We start from the raw sequence: 15,971 nt of genomic DNA on the forward strand, positions 1-15,971 counted from the left end.
CAGAGCTGGACATTGTGAAGGAAATCAAAGTAGAAAAAAATTATTTGCTATTAACTCAGGAACCAGAAAGAGATTGCTTTGCAGTAAAAAAAAAAGCTCAAGATTTATGTAGATGTAACTTCAAACTAAGTAAATATTTTGCCTGTGTTTTTAGTTTTGCTTGTGTGGGATCACAGGAGTGAAGCCAGGATGACTAATGGAAACAGAAGTGGAAGTCAGAAATATTTTCATTTATGATCTAAGCAAAAATGTGGGAATTTACTTATCATGTTTGCTGTTGATGAAGTAGGAAGGCTTTATTATGAGAACCAAAATATTGTGCCAGAAAGCAGTAGATGAGCTCTAAAGCAGTAAGAGTGAGGTGACAGTATGAAATAAGGAAATTATTCTTATTATAAATTCTTGTTTAGCCTCTCTAATAAACAAGACAATCTTCATAGGAAACAACAGATGGTGCAGTCCTGGCAAGTGCATTTGTAGTAACACAAACCATCCATTGTAGAAGATATTACTGACCTTAAATAAAATCCTACTAATCCCCCAGATTAAGTACAGGTAAAATACAGTATACACTTTTGATCATCTTTGTTCAAGAAAGGTGAATTCTTAAGGTGCAGGAAGGTCTGGGTGTGTTAAGGGGAATTAATGTTCTGTCTCAGTAACAGCTGAAACTGAGTAAAGATTTCTTGGTACTGCACATTCCTTGTCAGTGTTATGGAAATGAAGTTTCTCAGAATAAAAATACTCTAATCAAAAGAGCAACCAAGCATGAATTTGGCATGTACTCTGGAAGGTTTCTTCTAAACATTGATGGGGGAAGAGTACTTGGAGGGTGCCTCCCTGCAGGGACCATGAGAGCAGAAAGATGGCTTTAGAGTGGAGCTCAATCAGCCCGTGAAGGGCATGGCATGATGTGCCTATGACAGCAGCAAATGCAACTCTGCAGGAAGCAGAGCATCCAGGCTGATGATCTGTTCAGAAGGTTTCCAGCACATCCAATCACTTATCACACAAACCCTGCAAGTCTGGCAAACTACAGAGCGGGCTGGACATAGAATAGATGATCGAGCAGTTGAAATCGCAGCATGGTCATGTGTTTCCCTGGGATGTTTCAGTACAAATACACATGCACAGTCAGCAGCAGTGGGATAGTTCTCTGCTCTTTTGGGTCAGCGAGGCCTGCTGTCAGGTGTTTCTGTTAATCTTATTAGACAGGCCCACTTGTAAAGGTAAAAATGTACGGTTTGAAGAATAGGTGAATATTCATTCTTAACATCTTAACTTTGGGAAGAGAAAGTAAACATGGTGAGAAGCTTTGAAGATTGAAATTCTAGATTGCATGAAATACAGTCTGTGCAGGATGAATAGAGATTAAGTCAAGAATTAGGCCTCGTCTTCCAGGTTGTTTGTGATCTGTGACCATCAGATACCTGTGTTTCTGCAATGGGATGGATTAACTCTGCAGTGTGGATGACAAAACTTTATAGTTGAATGACCCTGCTCATCTGTGCAAAAACCAGTTTTCTTGGGAGCAAAGATGAGGCTGTGAAGAAGAGAGTCCATTGCAAATGTCAGCACCTCCTGTGAGTTTCAGTTGCCTTCTCTAGTGTAGGTAGTACATGTACACTTCAAGAATTGTGAACTGTTCACCAAGTGCTTCAGTGCAAGCAAAGCCTCCCTCAGTTGGAGAGGAGAGAGAGTGACTTCAGCTAAAGCAAACAGTTGTTAGATTGCTTTGTTCCCCTCAGCAATCAAACAATGTCATGGTACTCATAAATCCCTGGTTAGAGATAAAGCTCAGATGTGTACTGAGCAAGCACCTGAACTTTCTCTTCTGCTCCCATGCAGGTGGGTCTCAGCTGGAGGTGAAACTAGTGCTGCTTTGGAAGCATAACATGAGGATTGAGTACTTAGCTGTGACACCCTGGCCCCTGGACCCATCAAAACGCAGCACTTGGGTGGAAGTGACAATGGAGGGAAGCTATGACATTTTGCATGACATCAGCTGCACCATGAGGAAGCCTATCACCAGTCTGTACCGCACCACAGTCATCCGGCGCTTCTGGAACACCTTGCAGAGGTGAGCTGGACCATGCCCAGAAGTTTCCAGTGCCACCAAGTAATTCCTTCCTTGGCATGCTGGGATGAGGGTTTTGCAGGTGGCCATCCCAACCCGGGGTTCAAAAGGAATGTGCTCTGAGCAAGGGGCATGACTCGTGACTGATTACAAGCTTGCTGTCTAGCCAAGGAAAAGATTTGAATTGGTATGTGATCTAGTTTGTAAGAATGCTTCAGGGTAATGGTATTGCTGCTCCTGAATCCGGATCCTGGGATGCAAACCTTGCCTCTGACTGCCATCCCATGGAGGTCATGTGTTCTTATAGCACACCTGTGCAGCTGTGGTGCATGGTCACACTGGGAGCAGCAAACAATCACACGTGTCTCTGGGGCTGAAGTGCTTGTGGGTCACAACTGTTTCCTGGCCAGGGTGACTCTTACTCCCAGGTATCCAGCAGGTTCTTCTTCTAACACTTCATTTTCAACTCTGATCATCTTCTGTATGTATGAGGCTTCTACACTGGAGCCCCTTTAACACGCAATTTGCACATGGACATGGAATCACAGCATTCCCTATAAAGCTCTGTTGGTGCAGATGGGCTCCCAGGACACAGAGAGTGCTGTGTGTGCAAGCCCTGTGCTGACTGGGGCAGCAAGGGGGAGAGCGTGGGCTTTTGTGGCTAACTGCCTCTTCTTTTCCAGCATCAACCAAACAGATCAGATGTTGGTACATCTGCAGTCTTTTGACACAGTCCCAGAACACTTTACCATTCCTGAGAGCACCAAGAATGGGGTGCCCCTCTTCTACATCCCCCCAGGCTCCACCACTCCGGTATGTTCCCTCTCTCTCTGTTTAACATGGGACAGGTTGTCTTGCCTCCTGTTCTTCTACTCAGGCTTCATCTCTTGGTCATCCTATCTTCATCTTATCCTGCTCAGTCAGAGAGTTCAGGTGTGGTGCAGTGAACATCCCATGCCATACATTTCCCCCTCTGAGACATCACACTATGTCTTAACTGTTGCAGCTACACCTCTAAGCCCAACAGCAAGTCAAGAGACTTGTGTCTGTTAAACCTTCTCCTGTAGTGCTGTGGTGTGTGAGACTGATGGGAAGGCTGGCACTCTTGCTTTTGCTGTGCCTTTTCAGTGGATACCCCATAGGCATGGAGTTGCTGCTGGCTGTCCAGCCAGTGCCCTGGAGATGTAGCTCAGTACTGTCAGGTGAAGATGCATGATGTGCTGAATAGTTGTTTAACAGGCTCATTGCTCTGAGCACTCATGTGGAAGGTGCAAGAGAGATACTTGTCATCTGCACAGCAGAAACTAAACAAAATATGAGCTAATAGTTTCCACTGCAAAATTCAAACTCACTGAAACTCACTAAGCAGAAGAGCCAGCATATTATGTGTTCCCTGCTACCAGTGTCCTTGGCATAGATGGAAGAGGACTAGCAGATCTTAAAGCTAGGAGAGCTTTACCTTCAGAGAGCTATCCCTTTTATTTTATTGCTTAAGCTCTTTTTTAGGTTTGCCTAGTATATTTTCCCTATGTAGGGCTATGTATCCCACAGTATATCTGGAACATCCCATCTTATGGCTAACCACCAATGTATTTCTATGTCAGCAGAGTTGCTATAGTTGGTGGAATCAGTGTCACCATATAAACCTATCAGAGTTGCCCAGTGCCACCCATTGTGGCACCCTATTTGCCTGAGCACTTTCAGATGAGTAATCTCAGTGTTTAATTACTTTGCTGACACAAGCCATATATCCCCCTCTCAATCAGAAGGCACATGATACCATATGCTATCTTTTTCGTGGTTGATTTACTTGATGCTAAGTAGTTAAATTCCTAATTAACTTGACATTTCAGGAGCCCAATTTATTTTTGCTTACGCTGTACTGCCTGTTTCAATGTGAGCACACTTACTCTGCTCAGAGGAAATTACCCAAAGCCAGGGATGTGGCCTTCTTAATCTGCAACAGCTCAGCTGCTAAAGAAATTCTTGCTCTTTGTGGGTGGAAAACTTTTGTGCTGAATATTGTCCCATCATTTTCTCAGGTATTATCTCTGCAGCACAGTGGGTCTGACTCAAGCCATTCCCAGTTTGCCTCCTACTGGAAGCCCATCCTTTCCATGGATGCCAATTTCTGGCAGAGGTGGCTGCACATGCATCGTATCGTTGTCCTTCTGGAGCATGACACGTATGTGATGGGCAGGGCTGAGCTCATGTGCTCACTGTGGGCCAGCCTGGGAAAGCAGGGTGTCCAGGACTTGCAGCTCTTCTTTAAGTGCCTATAGCCCAGGGAAAGGTCTCAAGGTTTGTTTATCTGAGAGGGGCAGTAGGTTGGGAAGCCATCTTTGATTGGAACAATAAATTGTTTCTCAAGTCTCTCTTGGGTTTTGATTTCCCGATTGCAGGGCGTATGGGACCATTCATTTGGGATCTAACCCATAGTTTTCTGCTGAAAAGTGTCTTTCCTAAAAGCATTGCTTTCCTGATTCTGGTTTTGTTCTAGTTGCAGAGTAATGTGAATAATCGTTATATATTGCATGGAGGGAGATAGGATAAAAGGGATGTGCTCTCTGCAGTGTGGAAATTCCAGCGCACTCAGGAGTGTGGCTCTCCCCAATGCTTGATTAGGGGAGGTGCTTGTTCTTTGGCTGCTGTGGAGGAAAAAAGGCTGATAGACCAGTCAGAGTAGAGTGGATGTAGCAAAGCCTCTGTGGGTTTTGGGGGAAGAAGAGATACTGCAGCTCTGAAATGACTTTCTGTCCCACCCTGCAGGCCTGTGCCCAAGCACCTGCACACGCCGGGCAACAACGGCCGCTACAGCACCATCCAGTGCCGCATCTCCCACTCGGCACTGACCTCCCTGCTGCGCGACTGGAGCAGCTTCGTGCTGGTGGAGGGCTACTCCTATGTCAAGCTGATCCACGGGTGGGTGGCTCCGAAGCACTGCTGCGTGGGGAGCTGGGCATGTGGCCAGACCAAGGATCTGGTTAGACCAGTATGTGGCTATGGGCCTGAAGCAGATGTTTACAGGAGAGGATGAGAGCTAGACAAGGGGGTATGAAATCCTGCGGTTTCTGAACTGTTCCATTGTGTTCAGGTGCAGCCTGGAGGGAGAGGGAAGCCAGCTGAGGGGTTTCTGCATGCTAGAACTGATATGTGTTAATGTGAGGTTGTGTGGGCTGTTGGGCTCCGTGGGGCAGACCTCTGCTTGGTCAGCAAGATCCATGCCATTTCAGCCTTGTCCTAATCCCTCCTCCATAGGTCTGAGGATCTTACCCCTTCCTCGTTCTATGTGGTACGAATCATCTCCAAAGCTCCCTGCATGGTTCTCCGGCTGGGCTTCCCCATTGGCACACCTGCACAGGCCAGGAACAAGGTGAGAGCTGCCTGTCTGCTTCATGGGGTAGGAGCAGAGCAAGAAGTTCTGAATGTGAAAATGAGGGGTAGATCACAGGCAACACTGTGGACAGCTACCCTCTAATAAGTAACTACTATGTTAAGGCTTAGATGGGTTTGAATCTGCTATAACAAAAAGGGTCATTTGGGACAAACTTTCTTTGTTAAGTCTATGAAAGATCTAAACCAAAGACTCAAAGATCAATAGAATAGCTGGTCACGTGGATGTTTTTCCCACTGCTTAATTCAACTGTGGGGCTTGAAACGACTCAAAGGTTATCTAGTCCATCCTTCTGACCGAAGCACAATCAATACCACCTGTAAAGAACAGCAGATACTTGTCTGACACATCTGCAAAGACCTCTGTGATAGATGTACTACATGTTCCCTGGGCTATCTCTTCTAGTACATGTATATTGAATCTACTGGGCAGGGAGGAAGTTAATAGTTAAAATGCAAACAATGCCCCACATAAGCAGTACAGGGAGAGAAAAAAAATTAGTACCTAGGAAACGTTTTCAGGATAAAAGTCTGTCAGATAGACTTTAATAACTTTTTTGTATCAAAATTAATGAGCTGCACTAGTCAGATGCAGAAGGTGGAGTTACTGTGTGAGCTCATTCCCCAGTTAAAATGGCTGAGACAAGTCTAAGTGTTCCTAGGTAAAGCATGAGAAAGATACCCTGCTATTAAACTGTGTGAACTTTTTAATATAAACAAGAGGTTTATCATTACATCTAGATCTTTTATCTTCATGAAAGAAATCTTTGGTTTGTCTAGCTTAGCTTTAGTGTTAAAGACTAGTCTGAGGAGAGGCTAACAAACATGGGAAGGGCCATCTCTTTCTGAGATAATGAACCCAGATAATACTAAATGTTCTGGCACTCTGGCAGATCTGCCCTTGCATGACTTATGGGGATCCAGGACTTGGGCACTGATTGCTGGGTCAATATGTGGACTTGGTAATGCCAAGTGGCAGGTTTTTTTTGAAGAAGTTCCCTCTGGCAGGTGCGAATTTATAAATCTTTCATGAAGAAGGTGTGAGACAGGCACCAGACCCTGCAGCTGTGGGCAAGCTCCATATCATTGCAGCAGGAGCTATATGTAGACCATAAATTGTATCAGCCACAATATTTTTTTTTTTTGCCTGCTAAAGAGCTGATTAACTACTCAGTGTGGAGAGTGGCAGTAGAACTTAGCCTGCTTTGTTTAAAGGGACAGGGGGTTTTGTGCTGAGCAGTTCAATTCAAATTTCCAATGCTCAAGCGAAGGAAAGCACCTCATACAGTCAACTTTCAGAAGGCTTTTTGGTGAGACTTTGCATAGGGCATGACTGTAGAACTGTAGGAATGGGATGTCATAAAGCAAACTGCCTTGGGGAACAAAGGAAGGAAATTGAAAAAATGCTCTGTTTCATCACAACATAAGCTGCTTGTGATTTTCCCAATCTTTTTTCTAGTCAAAGGGTAGGAACTCATTTACAGAAAGGTAACATGTACTGAGCTGAGGAAATGTGCAGGTGGCAAAAAGCTATTTCAACCTCTCTGCTTTGGTGGCACCTGAGCAGCACAGTGGTGGCTGGAAGCCAGTATGGATAACTGCAAAACAGTGGGATTTGCGAGCTTAAAAACTGTTAGTGATTCTGTGATATCAGTATGAAACCATGAAGGGGACCCAAGTGGCAGCATAGTGCAGGAAAGAACTCTTGTTTAAACATTTGGGTTTGGGGACATTCCTTTCCTTGAAAAAGACATAGTAATGATGGGAAAACTTACTGAAATAATTAGTGTTGAGGAAGATGGAGAGCTGCTGTTCTTCTGTTTGCCTGCAATGGTAATAAAAATTAAAAAAAGTTGAACAAAGATCATTAAAAGAAACCTAACTATAGAAATTTCAAAGAAAACACTGGGCTATTGTGGGAATCAGATGCTGGTGTGGGTAGAACAATATTCAGAGCTATTAAATCTTAAAAGAGTAATCAGGAACTCATTGTGAAAGTATCTTGGAAAAAAATAACCTAAAAAATAGCCCAAGCTCCTGAAATCTTTTGCCATAGAGGTTTGATAAATGAATGTGGTAGTGGGGGAATACATAAGACAGAGGCAGAGCTGTTCCCACAGCTGATATGGACTAGTTTACATTTACTGTAGGCTGCTGAGAACAGGAGGAGGGAAGAATGAGGGTGGGTGCTCGGACTGCTTGTGTGGAGGAGCTGGCATGCAATTAATTTGTTTTTAATCTGAGTTTTGGAAGGCAACTTCTTCAGCCTTGAAATAGTCTTTGGGGTTTTTTTAATCTTCCTTTTGGTTTTAAAAATACTTAAAATAGGGACCAGAGAGCCTTATGTCATCTTGATCTTGGCCTTGCTAGTGCCTCAGAAGTAAAATTAACTCCTGCTCTTCTGTGTATTCAAAGAGTGTTCTGTTCCTTTTGGTCAAGCTCTTGTTCTAGACACTTATTTTGAGTATTTATGTCTCCAGACAAAGTTGGTCATGTTTACCTTTTGCTTTTGCCATGACAGATAGTGGAAGAGTTACGGGACCGAATCTTGCAGCTGCGCTTTCCCCACAGGGTCCAGAGCAAGGAGGCAACTCCAAAAGCAAAGAGGAAAATGCTGGGCAGTAGCTCTCCCTCCAAGTCCCCACCTGTGGCTGGGGCCCAGTCGGCTCTCTCAGACAGACCCTGCCTTGTTGTGCTGCACAAACCATTGGAGAAGCTGCTTATCAGGTAGGGATGGAGTACCAAGCTGTCACCACCTTGCCCTGCAAAGTGGGAAAGAGGAAGATCTGTGGATGGTGCCGTCAGTTGTAGGATGAAAGTGCTGTGAATGAAACTGATGCTTGTTGGGATGGGTTTGGGTTGCATGGCTGTGAGCTGCAGCAGGGATTCTTGGTGGACAGGCAGATTTATCACTCCTAATGAAATAAGATGTGGAAGTAATTTAGATACTGCTGTCTGAGCAGGATCCTGTGCTGGGCCAGCCACATTCTGCTATTGGAGGACTCTGTGCTGGGCCCAATAAGTGGGTTGTGAATGCAGACAGCTCTGACCCTAAACAAAAAAACAAAAAAAAGGATTTTTTCAATGTCAGCATGCCACACTTCTGCCCTCCTAGGTATGAGAAGCTGCCTTCTGACTATCGAGCCCCCTTCATTCTGAACCTGGAGCATCCCCCCGTGTCTGGTCCCCTCACCATGGTGGCCAATCGCACTGCCTCTTCCACCCTGGCTTCGCTGTCCCGCTACTTCTATCACCAGCGCTGGATCTGGAGCGTCCAGTCAGGGCTGGCACCAGCTGTGCCCATCACTGCTGTGGCCCAGCTCCTTTCCACACTCACAGAGTAAGTTGCACACCTGACAGGGGTCCTCTCTCCAAGCTAGTCCTGAGGGTACAGGGAAAGCAAGGTCAACCTTGCTTATTACATTTATGAGGCCATATAATAGGTAAGAATTAAAGCTGCTTTAACTCTTTAACTCAAGTGCAGAGGGTTTTGGTCCCGTATGCAGCTTCTAGGGTCACTTGGGTAGTGCTTTACCCAGTTCTGCAGCTGTAGTTGGAGAAAATGAGAGAAAATGTCCTGGAAAACATGCAAAAGGGCAGAAGGTGTTACTGTACCTGGCGTGTGCTGATCTTCACACAGGCTGCTCTGGCAGTGTCATATCCCCCCATTCTCTGTGTGCAGCTCCCTGTCTTGAGAAGGACAGTGTTTTGGGGTGAAGGATACAGTCATTCTTGCATTTAAAGCTTACAGTATGGGTGGAGAAGTCCTGCAGGTCTGACTTCCTCTCTGTTGCAAGGGTTCGTCTGTCAGAGGGTTTCCACTTTGCATCCAGCGGGGATGGCATTATCAACATGGTGCTGGAGCTGCCCATGCAGGTGAGCCTGGCTGCTGTCCTCTTGTGGACACAGTCCCTCATTGCTGGTCCTGGGGTGGATTCACCTTCCTGTGATAGGATTTGTCATCTGCTTCTCGCACACACCCTTGACACCTATAGGGAGAAGGTAAAGCAGCTTGTGGGATGGGCATTTTTCTGCCTTCATCTGCATTTAGAGAGCAGCTGTGCTGGAGGAGTTCTTGGGGTTGGGACAGGCTTCCTCTTTCCATCCCTGCTAGTGAAGCTGTATGATGGGGCTGTGCTGTGTCAGGGGGTGCTGGCTAGGGCTCATGCTGTGTCTCCCCTCCAGATTGATGGCTCAAGTGAGAGCAGCAGTGACAGGGAGAAACACACCTGTGTTGTCCAATACATCCTCTTCCCGCCCCACTCTACCTCCACCAAGGACAGGTGAGGCTGCTCTTCTGCTCCCGGGGGGGTTGGCAGTGGAGTCATGGCTCCAGACTTTTGCAGTCAGTGTGGAAAGGAGGGAGACCTCCACCACCTGGTACAGATAACCAGTTGTCATGGATTGATCACCAGGTTGCTGGGGCCTTGCTTGCCACTCTTGGGTTCCTATTGCTGCTCTCACAGCTCTGAGAGAAACTGCAGTGGGATGCTGGCTCTGTGCCACCTCACAGGACTTGCCTTTTGACTTCCCTCCAGCTTTTCCACAGATGATGACAATGATACAGAGGTAGAGGCCATTGAAGTGGACACGGAACTGAACTTGGTCACTGAGTGCTGGGTAGAGCCACAGAGTGGCCATGTCCACAGTACTGCTGAGAACTGGAAGCACCTCCATGGCTTGCCCTACCAGAAAATACCTAAAGCGGTGAGTCCCTGAAAGGGGAGGGGCATGGGCTCTTTTGTGGAGGGAGAAGGGTGTAAGTGCACCACAAAACTGCAGGTAAATACTGAGGGCCAGAAGAGATGGGAATGCTAGTCACAGAAGAGTCTGGGATTTTTAAAAGAGGAACCAGTCACTGGCCATAAAAGGTTTCTTGACTGCAGTGTAGTGGATGCAATGCTGCTTTGGGATAGCTGGGAAAATACAATTTATTTTGTGAAGAATCATTCCATTGGAGGAGAGCAAGCTGGACCAGAGCAGGGACTGCAGGTAGTGCTACCAGCACTCCTCCTGAGCAAGGTGAAAACAGGCTAAAGGGCTGGTGGAGAAGGAGGGAGCAATGAGTGAGAATAGGGCAGCTCAGGGAACAGGATTATAGGTGTTCCTTCTCCTTGCTTTTAGACTCTTTTCTTCTGCATTTGTGGGTAATAATTCTGCTGCATAAACTGAGCCTTTACTGCTTACTGCAGCTCTATCCCCGGGACCTTGCATGCATTGCCACCATGCTGACCTTCGAGTACATCAGCCAGCTGTGCCAGAACAAGGAGTGGGTCTGCCCTCCTTCAGACACCAAAGCTGCTGAAGGTGAGTCCACCATCTATGTCCTAGCAAGCTTGATGGAGCAAAGAAGCAGCTAGGTCTTGAATGACTCAGGACCCATAGAAGGCAGAACAGGTATTTTGACAACTTTGTAGAATTTGATGGCTGTGGGTCACTTTGTTGCACTTATGGTAAGTTGGCAGAGAAATGGCTTCAGCCTGGGGAGGCCAAAAAAGCATTGAGACTTTCTGCCTTGGCTGGAGAGGTGACAAGGTGACCTTGCTTGAGTGGGGATGTTGGTCCAGATGACCTTTCCAACATCAGCCATTCTGTAATTGTGTGAAAGGAGCTGAGTTCAGGAGCAGGTGGAAGATGAGCTCATCTCTTCAGTGATAGGCCTGGTGTGCCTGGGCAAGTGGTTTTATAGAAGTCATAAAGGATGTTAAAGAGGAGCTCCTCTGTTCTCAGTTTCAAGTCACAGTTCCCAGAGCAGTTTGTGGAATGCTGGTGGTCCTGTTCATCTCTGTTGCAGATCCAGACATGGGGCCTGGCTTTCGAGTGCATGAGATCCCATTCCAGTTCAATCTCATGAAACTCTTGCCCAGGTGCCAGCAGGTGGAAATGTTCTTTCTAATGCTGACAAAAGGTAGGTGCCTCTTCACCACCTGCCTCCCCTTGTCCTCCCTCCTGGCTATAGACAGCCTGCTCCACATGCTTGTGTCGCTGGTCAGCAGCATGTGAGCACTGCCATGCTTTTTTTAGTAGCTCAGTGCTGTTCTTCCCAGCTTTGCAGCCCCAGGGCTGTCCAGCTATATTGCTGCCTTTCCTGGGATGATAATTTGTAAGAGCTGCTTTTGGAATTGTTAAACCTAGATAGTAGCTTTGTGGTGGTGGTATCTTGTGTACCTTCAGCATCTCCACAACAGTTAGAGTAGCAGGGTGGGTGAGTGCAGGGTAAGTAATGATGCCAAAACTCCAAGGCCTCCTCAACACTATCCAAGCCAGTCTTGCAGGGGTGCTGGGGAAATTCCTGGCTATGTGGAAGTGTTGCTTTGCAAAGGGCTGTTTCCTGGATTTGTGGGCAGGCGGTACCTATGGAGATGCTGTCTGAAGCTGCCATGCTTCTGTTTTGAAGCAGAGAATGAGGAGGTGACCAAGGACTCTTCGTTTGTGCCCAATGAAATGCTACTAAACCTCTTCCATGGCTGCCTTCAGCATGACCTCAGTGACCGGGAGATCCCCATGGCCGATGCTGATCACGTGGCCTTCATGGAGCAGGTTCTGCAACGGGATCGTGATGGCCATCAACCCCCCTTCATGCTCCCTGTCATCAGAGGTGAGCACCAGGCGTGTGGCAGTAGTGACACAGCAGCAGTGAGGTTTTTCAGGAGCCTTGCTTCAAGTCACATCCTCAGCTGGGGTTTCTCAGATTGGTTTCTCTGTGCTCCATTTCAGAAGAAACCCTAAAAGCTTCTGGGACCCTGGAGCAGCAGGATGCTTCTGCATCCTATCATCTTGTTGGCAGTAATGGCACCAGGGATATGACTGGATCCACAAGTACTCTGCAGGTACTGCTGTGCTGCTGTCCTTCTCCTGAGCCCCCTCAGAAACCAAGGCAGCAGCTGTTAAGGAGCAAGAGAGTTAAAAGGGCTGACAAAGGCTGAAAGGCAGCTGTTCTTGCCCACCTTTGGCAGCAGTTTAGGCTGTATCCTGTGTCTGAAGTCAAGCAGGAATCTAGAAGGTGTGTGGATAGTTGCATTCACTCTGGGCCAAGCCTGTTACAGCAGCACTGGTACTGTGCTGCAGATTGTTCTGAAACCATGGGCAGTCACTGCCTAGAGGTCAGAATGGTCCCCAGCACAGCTGGCTAAGCATCTCCTGACTGTTGTGCTGTACTTCCTGGAGCTGCTCCCAGAATGGTGACTTCTAGAGCCAGGCTGCTCTGAGAACGTGCAGAGGTGACCAGGGTGGTTTCAGCGCTGTGCTAGCCAGCAGGCCTGGAAGAACTTGCTCTGTGTGCTGCTACCTGTCTGAAGGTGGGCCTGTGCCATATGCCATGAGTTTATCCAACTTCTGCTCTTCCATCAGAGCCTTGGCAACACAGAGCTGCCTGAGGATGATGTGACACTGAGTGACACAATGGGGCCCTTTCCCCCTCAATGGCGATGTTATGCCAAGCTGGTCAATCCACAGCATGTGTTCCTGACCTTCCTGCCAGCCACCTTCTCAGGTGAGGGGGTCTGTTGTGGGGAGCAAGAGGAGGCAGCAGTCCTACACACCTCCTCAGGGAAACAGAAAAACCAGAATCAGCTCTTGAAGGGTGGAGAGAAAATTGAATAGCAGAGTTCATGCACAGTCTTTTTGCACCACATGGCCAGGAATAGAATAGTGCCAAGTGTTAGATGTCCTGCTTTTCTCTCAGCATGTGGTGCTGCCCACATAGGGTTTTCAGGTGGGGGATGTGGTGTTGAGTTGTTTGCTAGCTGCAGCCACTTGGACTGTTTTCTCAGTGGGGTTGTTAATGCATGGATTAAGGAGATTGCTAATGGGATGGTCTGGGAGAGTCCCTGCTTCTGGGCATTGGCACTGGTCTGGCTTCCACTGAGCCACTAGTCAAGGCTGCTAGGCTCAGGTGAAGCTGCTTCTACACACAGAGAGGTAGCAGGAAATCTGCTCTCTTGGGGCTGTAGATTGAGAGGTTAAGCTGTTCTCACTGGACGAAGGATGATTTTATTTCCTTTTCCTCCAGATGTACAGAAGCTGATGGCTTGTGGGTTGGACAAATCTCCAAAAGATGAGAGTCGATCTGGAGAAGATACCATGGGACCTGTCTGTGCAGAGCGAGTCAGGGCTGAAGAGGGGGATGCTGCAGTGCCATTGCCAACCCTCAGCATAACACCAGCTCATGGTACTGACAGCACCTTGTTAAAGTATTGGTATCCTTGCTATTCTTGAGCATACTGTTGAGCAGATTAAAGCAGGGGGAGTAGCAGGCTGCTGCAGCATGTCAGCTCCTGCCTGGCAGTCAGCAGAGTCAGGACAAGAGGCACAGTGATGTTCATGGGGGCGTGAAGGAGTATGTAATTCGAGTTAGGTGCCCATGGCCTAAGGTTGGTTCCTTGTGGGAAGGAGGTTGCAGGTAAGATAGAAGCTACTAGGAATGGCAGTAGTGAGCTGCCCTGGAAAGTCAGTGACTCTCATTTCATGATCCAGACTGGCACTGTCAGCAGCACATTGTCTTAGGAAGAAGGGCACAGGTCTTGAGGTATATGGGATTTGATTGCACAGCCCCTAGGGCAGATCAGACATGCTCACAGTGGGAATGAAGGGTTGTGCTGCTGCAGGAGGTAGTGGTGATGAACAGTCATGGCTGTAAAGGGGATCAAGGTGGCCAAAGCACTGGGTGGTTGGGTGCTGGGTGAGGATGAGTGGTGAGAAGCTTGAAAAACCAGTATCTAACTGTGATGCTACTGTGGGAGCTGTGATGTCTCAGACCAGCTAAGAACTAGGAACCATCAGAACTGTCACTTTTGCAGAAGTGAGCCAGGACCCTGGGGAGCAGAGTGGCCCTTCCCGGAGAGATGTGCACATCTCCTTCTGTCGGCAGAACTCGCAGTCTGAGCTGGCCGAGTGCCGCCGATTCCGCTGCCCCATTTACATCTACAGCTGCTCTCTGGAGCTGCTGCGAGAGCAGCTCGTCAGCCCGCGGGCACACCGCCCTCCTCGGGACATCTTTTTCAGGTAATGCCAACAATTCTTGGTACCTAGACAAAAACTAGAGCAGTTTCCTTGACAAGAGGCTGGCTCTAGCCCTGTTGGCTTGGCTTGGCTTAGCCCCTCTGCCTTATAGCAGCCACTGTCTGTGCATGCCCTAGGCTCTTCTTTACTGGCACCAGAGCCTTTTACAGTCTAAAATGTGCTTCACTGGTGCAAAAGGCTGTGGTTCCTCTTTTTCAGGTCCCAGTCTCTGGAACGTCCTCCAACTGCTGCCTGGCTAGACCACAAACACAAGGAGTTGGTGACTTACTGCACGCTGCTGCAGGAGCACTCCCACCAGTGCTATGTGAAAGGTGAGCAGCAGCACAGTGGGACCTGTGGCAAGGTTGGGGTTGAACCCTGGATCTTCTTCTAAGAAAGCAGTGTCTTATTTTCCTTGTGATCTTACTCCAAGCAAAGGGAGGAGCTGTGGGGCTGATGTACCACCGGGAAGGATTTAAATTTGCCTCTGTGCATTCCCTGTGGGCTTTGCAGAGGCTGTTCTCAAACCTGTGGAGTGCTGTGAAGGAGCATCTGTTCTTTCATGCCTTCCTCTCTCCTTCAGGGTGACAGATGCACTCTGGTGTCACCCAAGCCCAGGCTAACTTGTAGCATAGGTGCCCTGGCTGCCTCCTGTCTCTCAGCACCAACACTGACTCCAGCTCTCTGCTGGGACTTGGTGAAGATCCATACATGGCCACTGCCTGACTCCCACAGCCATGGGATGCTCAAGCACTATGTTTATCTCTAGGGCTGTTCAAGAGCCTCCAGCAGTCACACAGCATCAGCTCCCAGGACCTGCTTACTGCCATGGACTACTGTGAGGAGCTGCTCCAAGAGATTGATATCACCAACTTCCTGCTGACGGTGTGCAGTCACGTCCGCTCGTTCCGAGAGAGCCATCAGCATTTCCATACACACTCCAAGGCAGCCATCTTCCAAGTGGGCAGCATAGAGCAGGAGGAGGAACACAGCTCTAGGGAACGAGGTGTCTTGGTCTCGGAGTCAAGGTAGGGACCCACCTCAGTCTTGCTTCTGTTCTTAGCATTTTGCCAGGACAAATCTTTTTTCAAGCAACTTTTAGTGCCTGCTAGAAGAAATGCTGTAGGGCAGAGCCACACAGAGGAGCAGATACTTACAGTGAGATACCCACCTCCTATGGTGTCCAGCAGGACCCTCTATTTTTTACAGTCTCTGATGACATCCATCCTTTCTTTCTCTTGTAATCTTGGCTCATTACTGTCCCATCTGGCCTGAGCTGGAGGGCAGTTTGTCTGCAAGCCTGCAAGACTTGTTTATAGAGAAATTATGCATCTCCTGCTGCTTGACTCATTTGAGTTTGCTGTTGACTCTGGTGTAAATGACAACTTTGTTATCCTTTTCTAATGAATAAAGTGTCACTTTTTTAAATTAAAAATCTTGAAAAAATTCACAAGAGAAAAACCAAGGCAGAATTGAAATATGCTAAACTTGTGTCCTGTTC

The 15,971-nt window shown here is 47.6% G+C and overlaps 1 protein-coding gene across 6 annotated transcripts in view; it reads left to right on the plus strand.

Annotated features, from left to right (window-relative positions):
* Window positions 1-15,971, plus strand: part of SZT2 (SZT2 subunit of KICSTOR complex) — a 53,892-nt gene that overhangs the window by 10,691 nt on the left and 27,230 nt on the right. For 4 of the 6 annotated variants that reach the window (XR_005956417.1, XM_041482962.1, XM_041482964.1 and 1 more), the window contains exons 10-28: window positions 1,849-2,080; window positions 2,761-2,890; window positions 4,120-4,262; window positions 4,847-4,999; window positions 5,336-5,450; window positions 7,992-8,197; window positions 8,586-8,810; window positions 9,268-9,346; window positions 9,656-9,753; window positions 10,009-10,177; window positions 10,663-10,777; window positions 11,265-11,378; window positions 11,868-12,068; window positions 12,188-12,300; window positions 12,821-12,962; window positions 13,482-13,640; window positions 14,269-14,473; window positions 14,690-14,802; window positions 15,240-15,498. Coding sequence is in view for 5 of the 6 variants with exons in the window: in XM_041482962.1 (XP_041338896.1) it covers window positions 1,849-2,080; window positions 2,761-2,890; window positions 4,120-4,262; window positions 4,847-4,999; window positions 5,336-5,450; window positions 7,992-8,197; window positions 8,586-8,810; window positions 9,268-9,346; window positions 9,656-9,753; window positions 10,009-10,177; window positions 10,663-10,777; window positions 11,265-11,378; window positions 11,868-12,068; window positions 12,188-12,300; window positions 12,821-12,962; window positions 13,482-13,640; window positions 14,269-14,473; window positions 14,690-14,802; window positions 15,240-15,498 (2,971 nt within the window). In the remaining variant the exon portion in view is untranslated. The remainder of the gene's footprint in view (window positions 1-1,848; window positions 2,081-2,760; window positions 2,891-4,119; window positions 4,263-4,846; window positions 5,000-5,335; window positions 5,451-7,991; window positions 8,198-8,585; window positions 8,811-9,267; window positions 9,347-9,655; window positions 9,754-10,008; window positions 10,178-10,662; window positions 10,778-11,264; window positions 11,379-11,867; window positions 12,069-12,187; window positions 12,301-12,820; window positions 12,963-13,481; window positions 13,641-14,268; window positions 14,474-14,689; window positions 14,803-15,239; window positions 15,499-15,971) is intronic. The other 2 variants (XM_041482965.1, XM_041482966.1) reach the window with 1 other exon arrangement.

Source organism: Pyrgilauda ruficollis, unplaced genomic scaffold (genome assembly GCF_017590135.1).
Source record: "Pyrgilauda ruficollis isolate IOZ18807 unplaced genomic scaffold, ASM1759013v1 scaffold6, whole genome shotgun sequence".
NCBI lineage: Eukaryota > Metazoa > Chordata > Aves > Passeriformes > Passeridae > Pyrgilauda > Pyrgilauda ruficollis.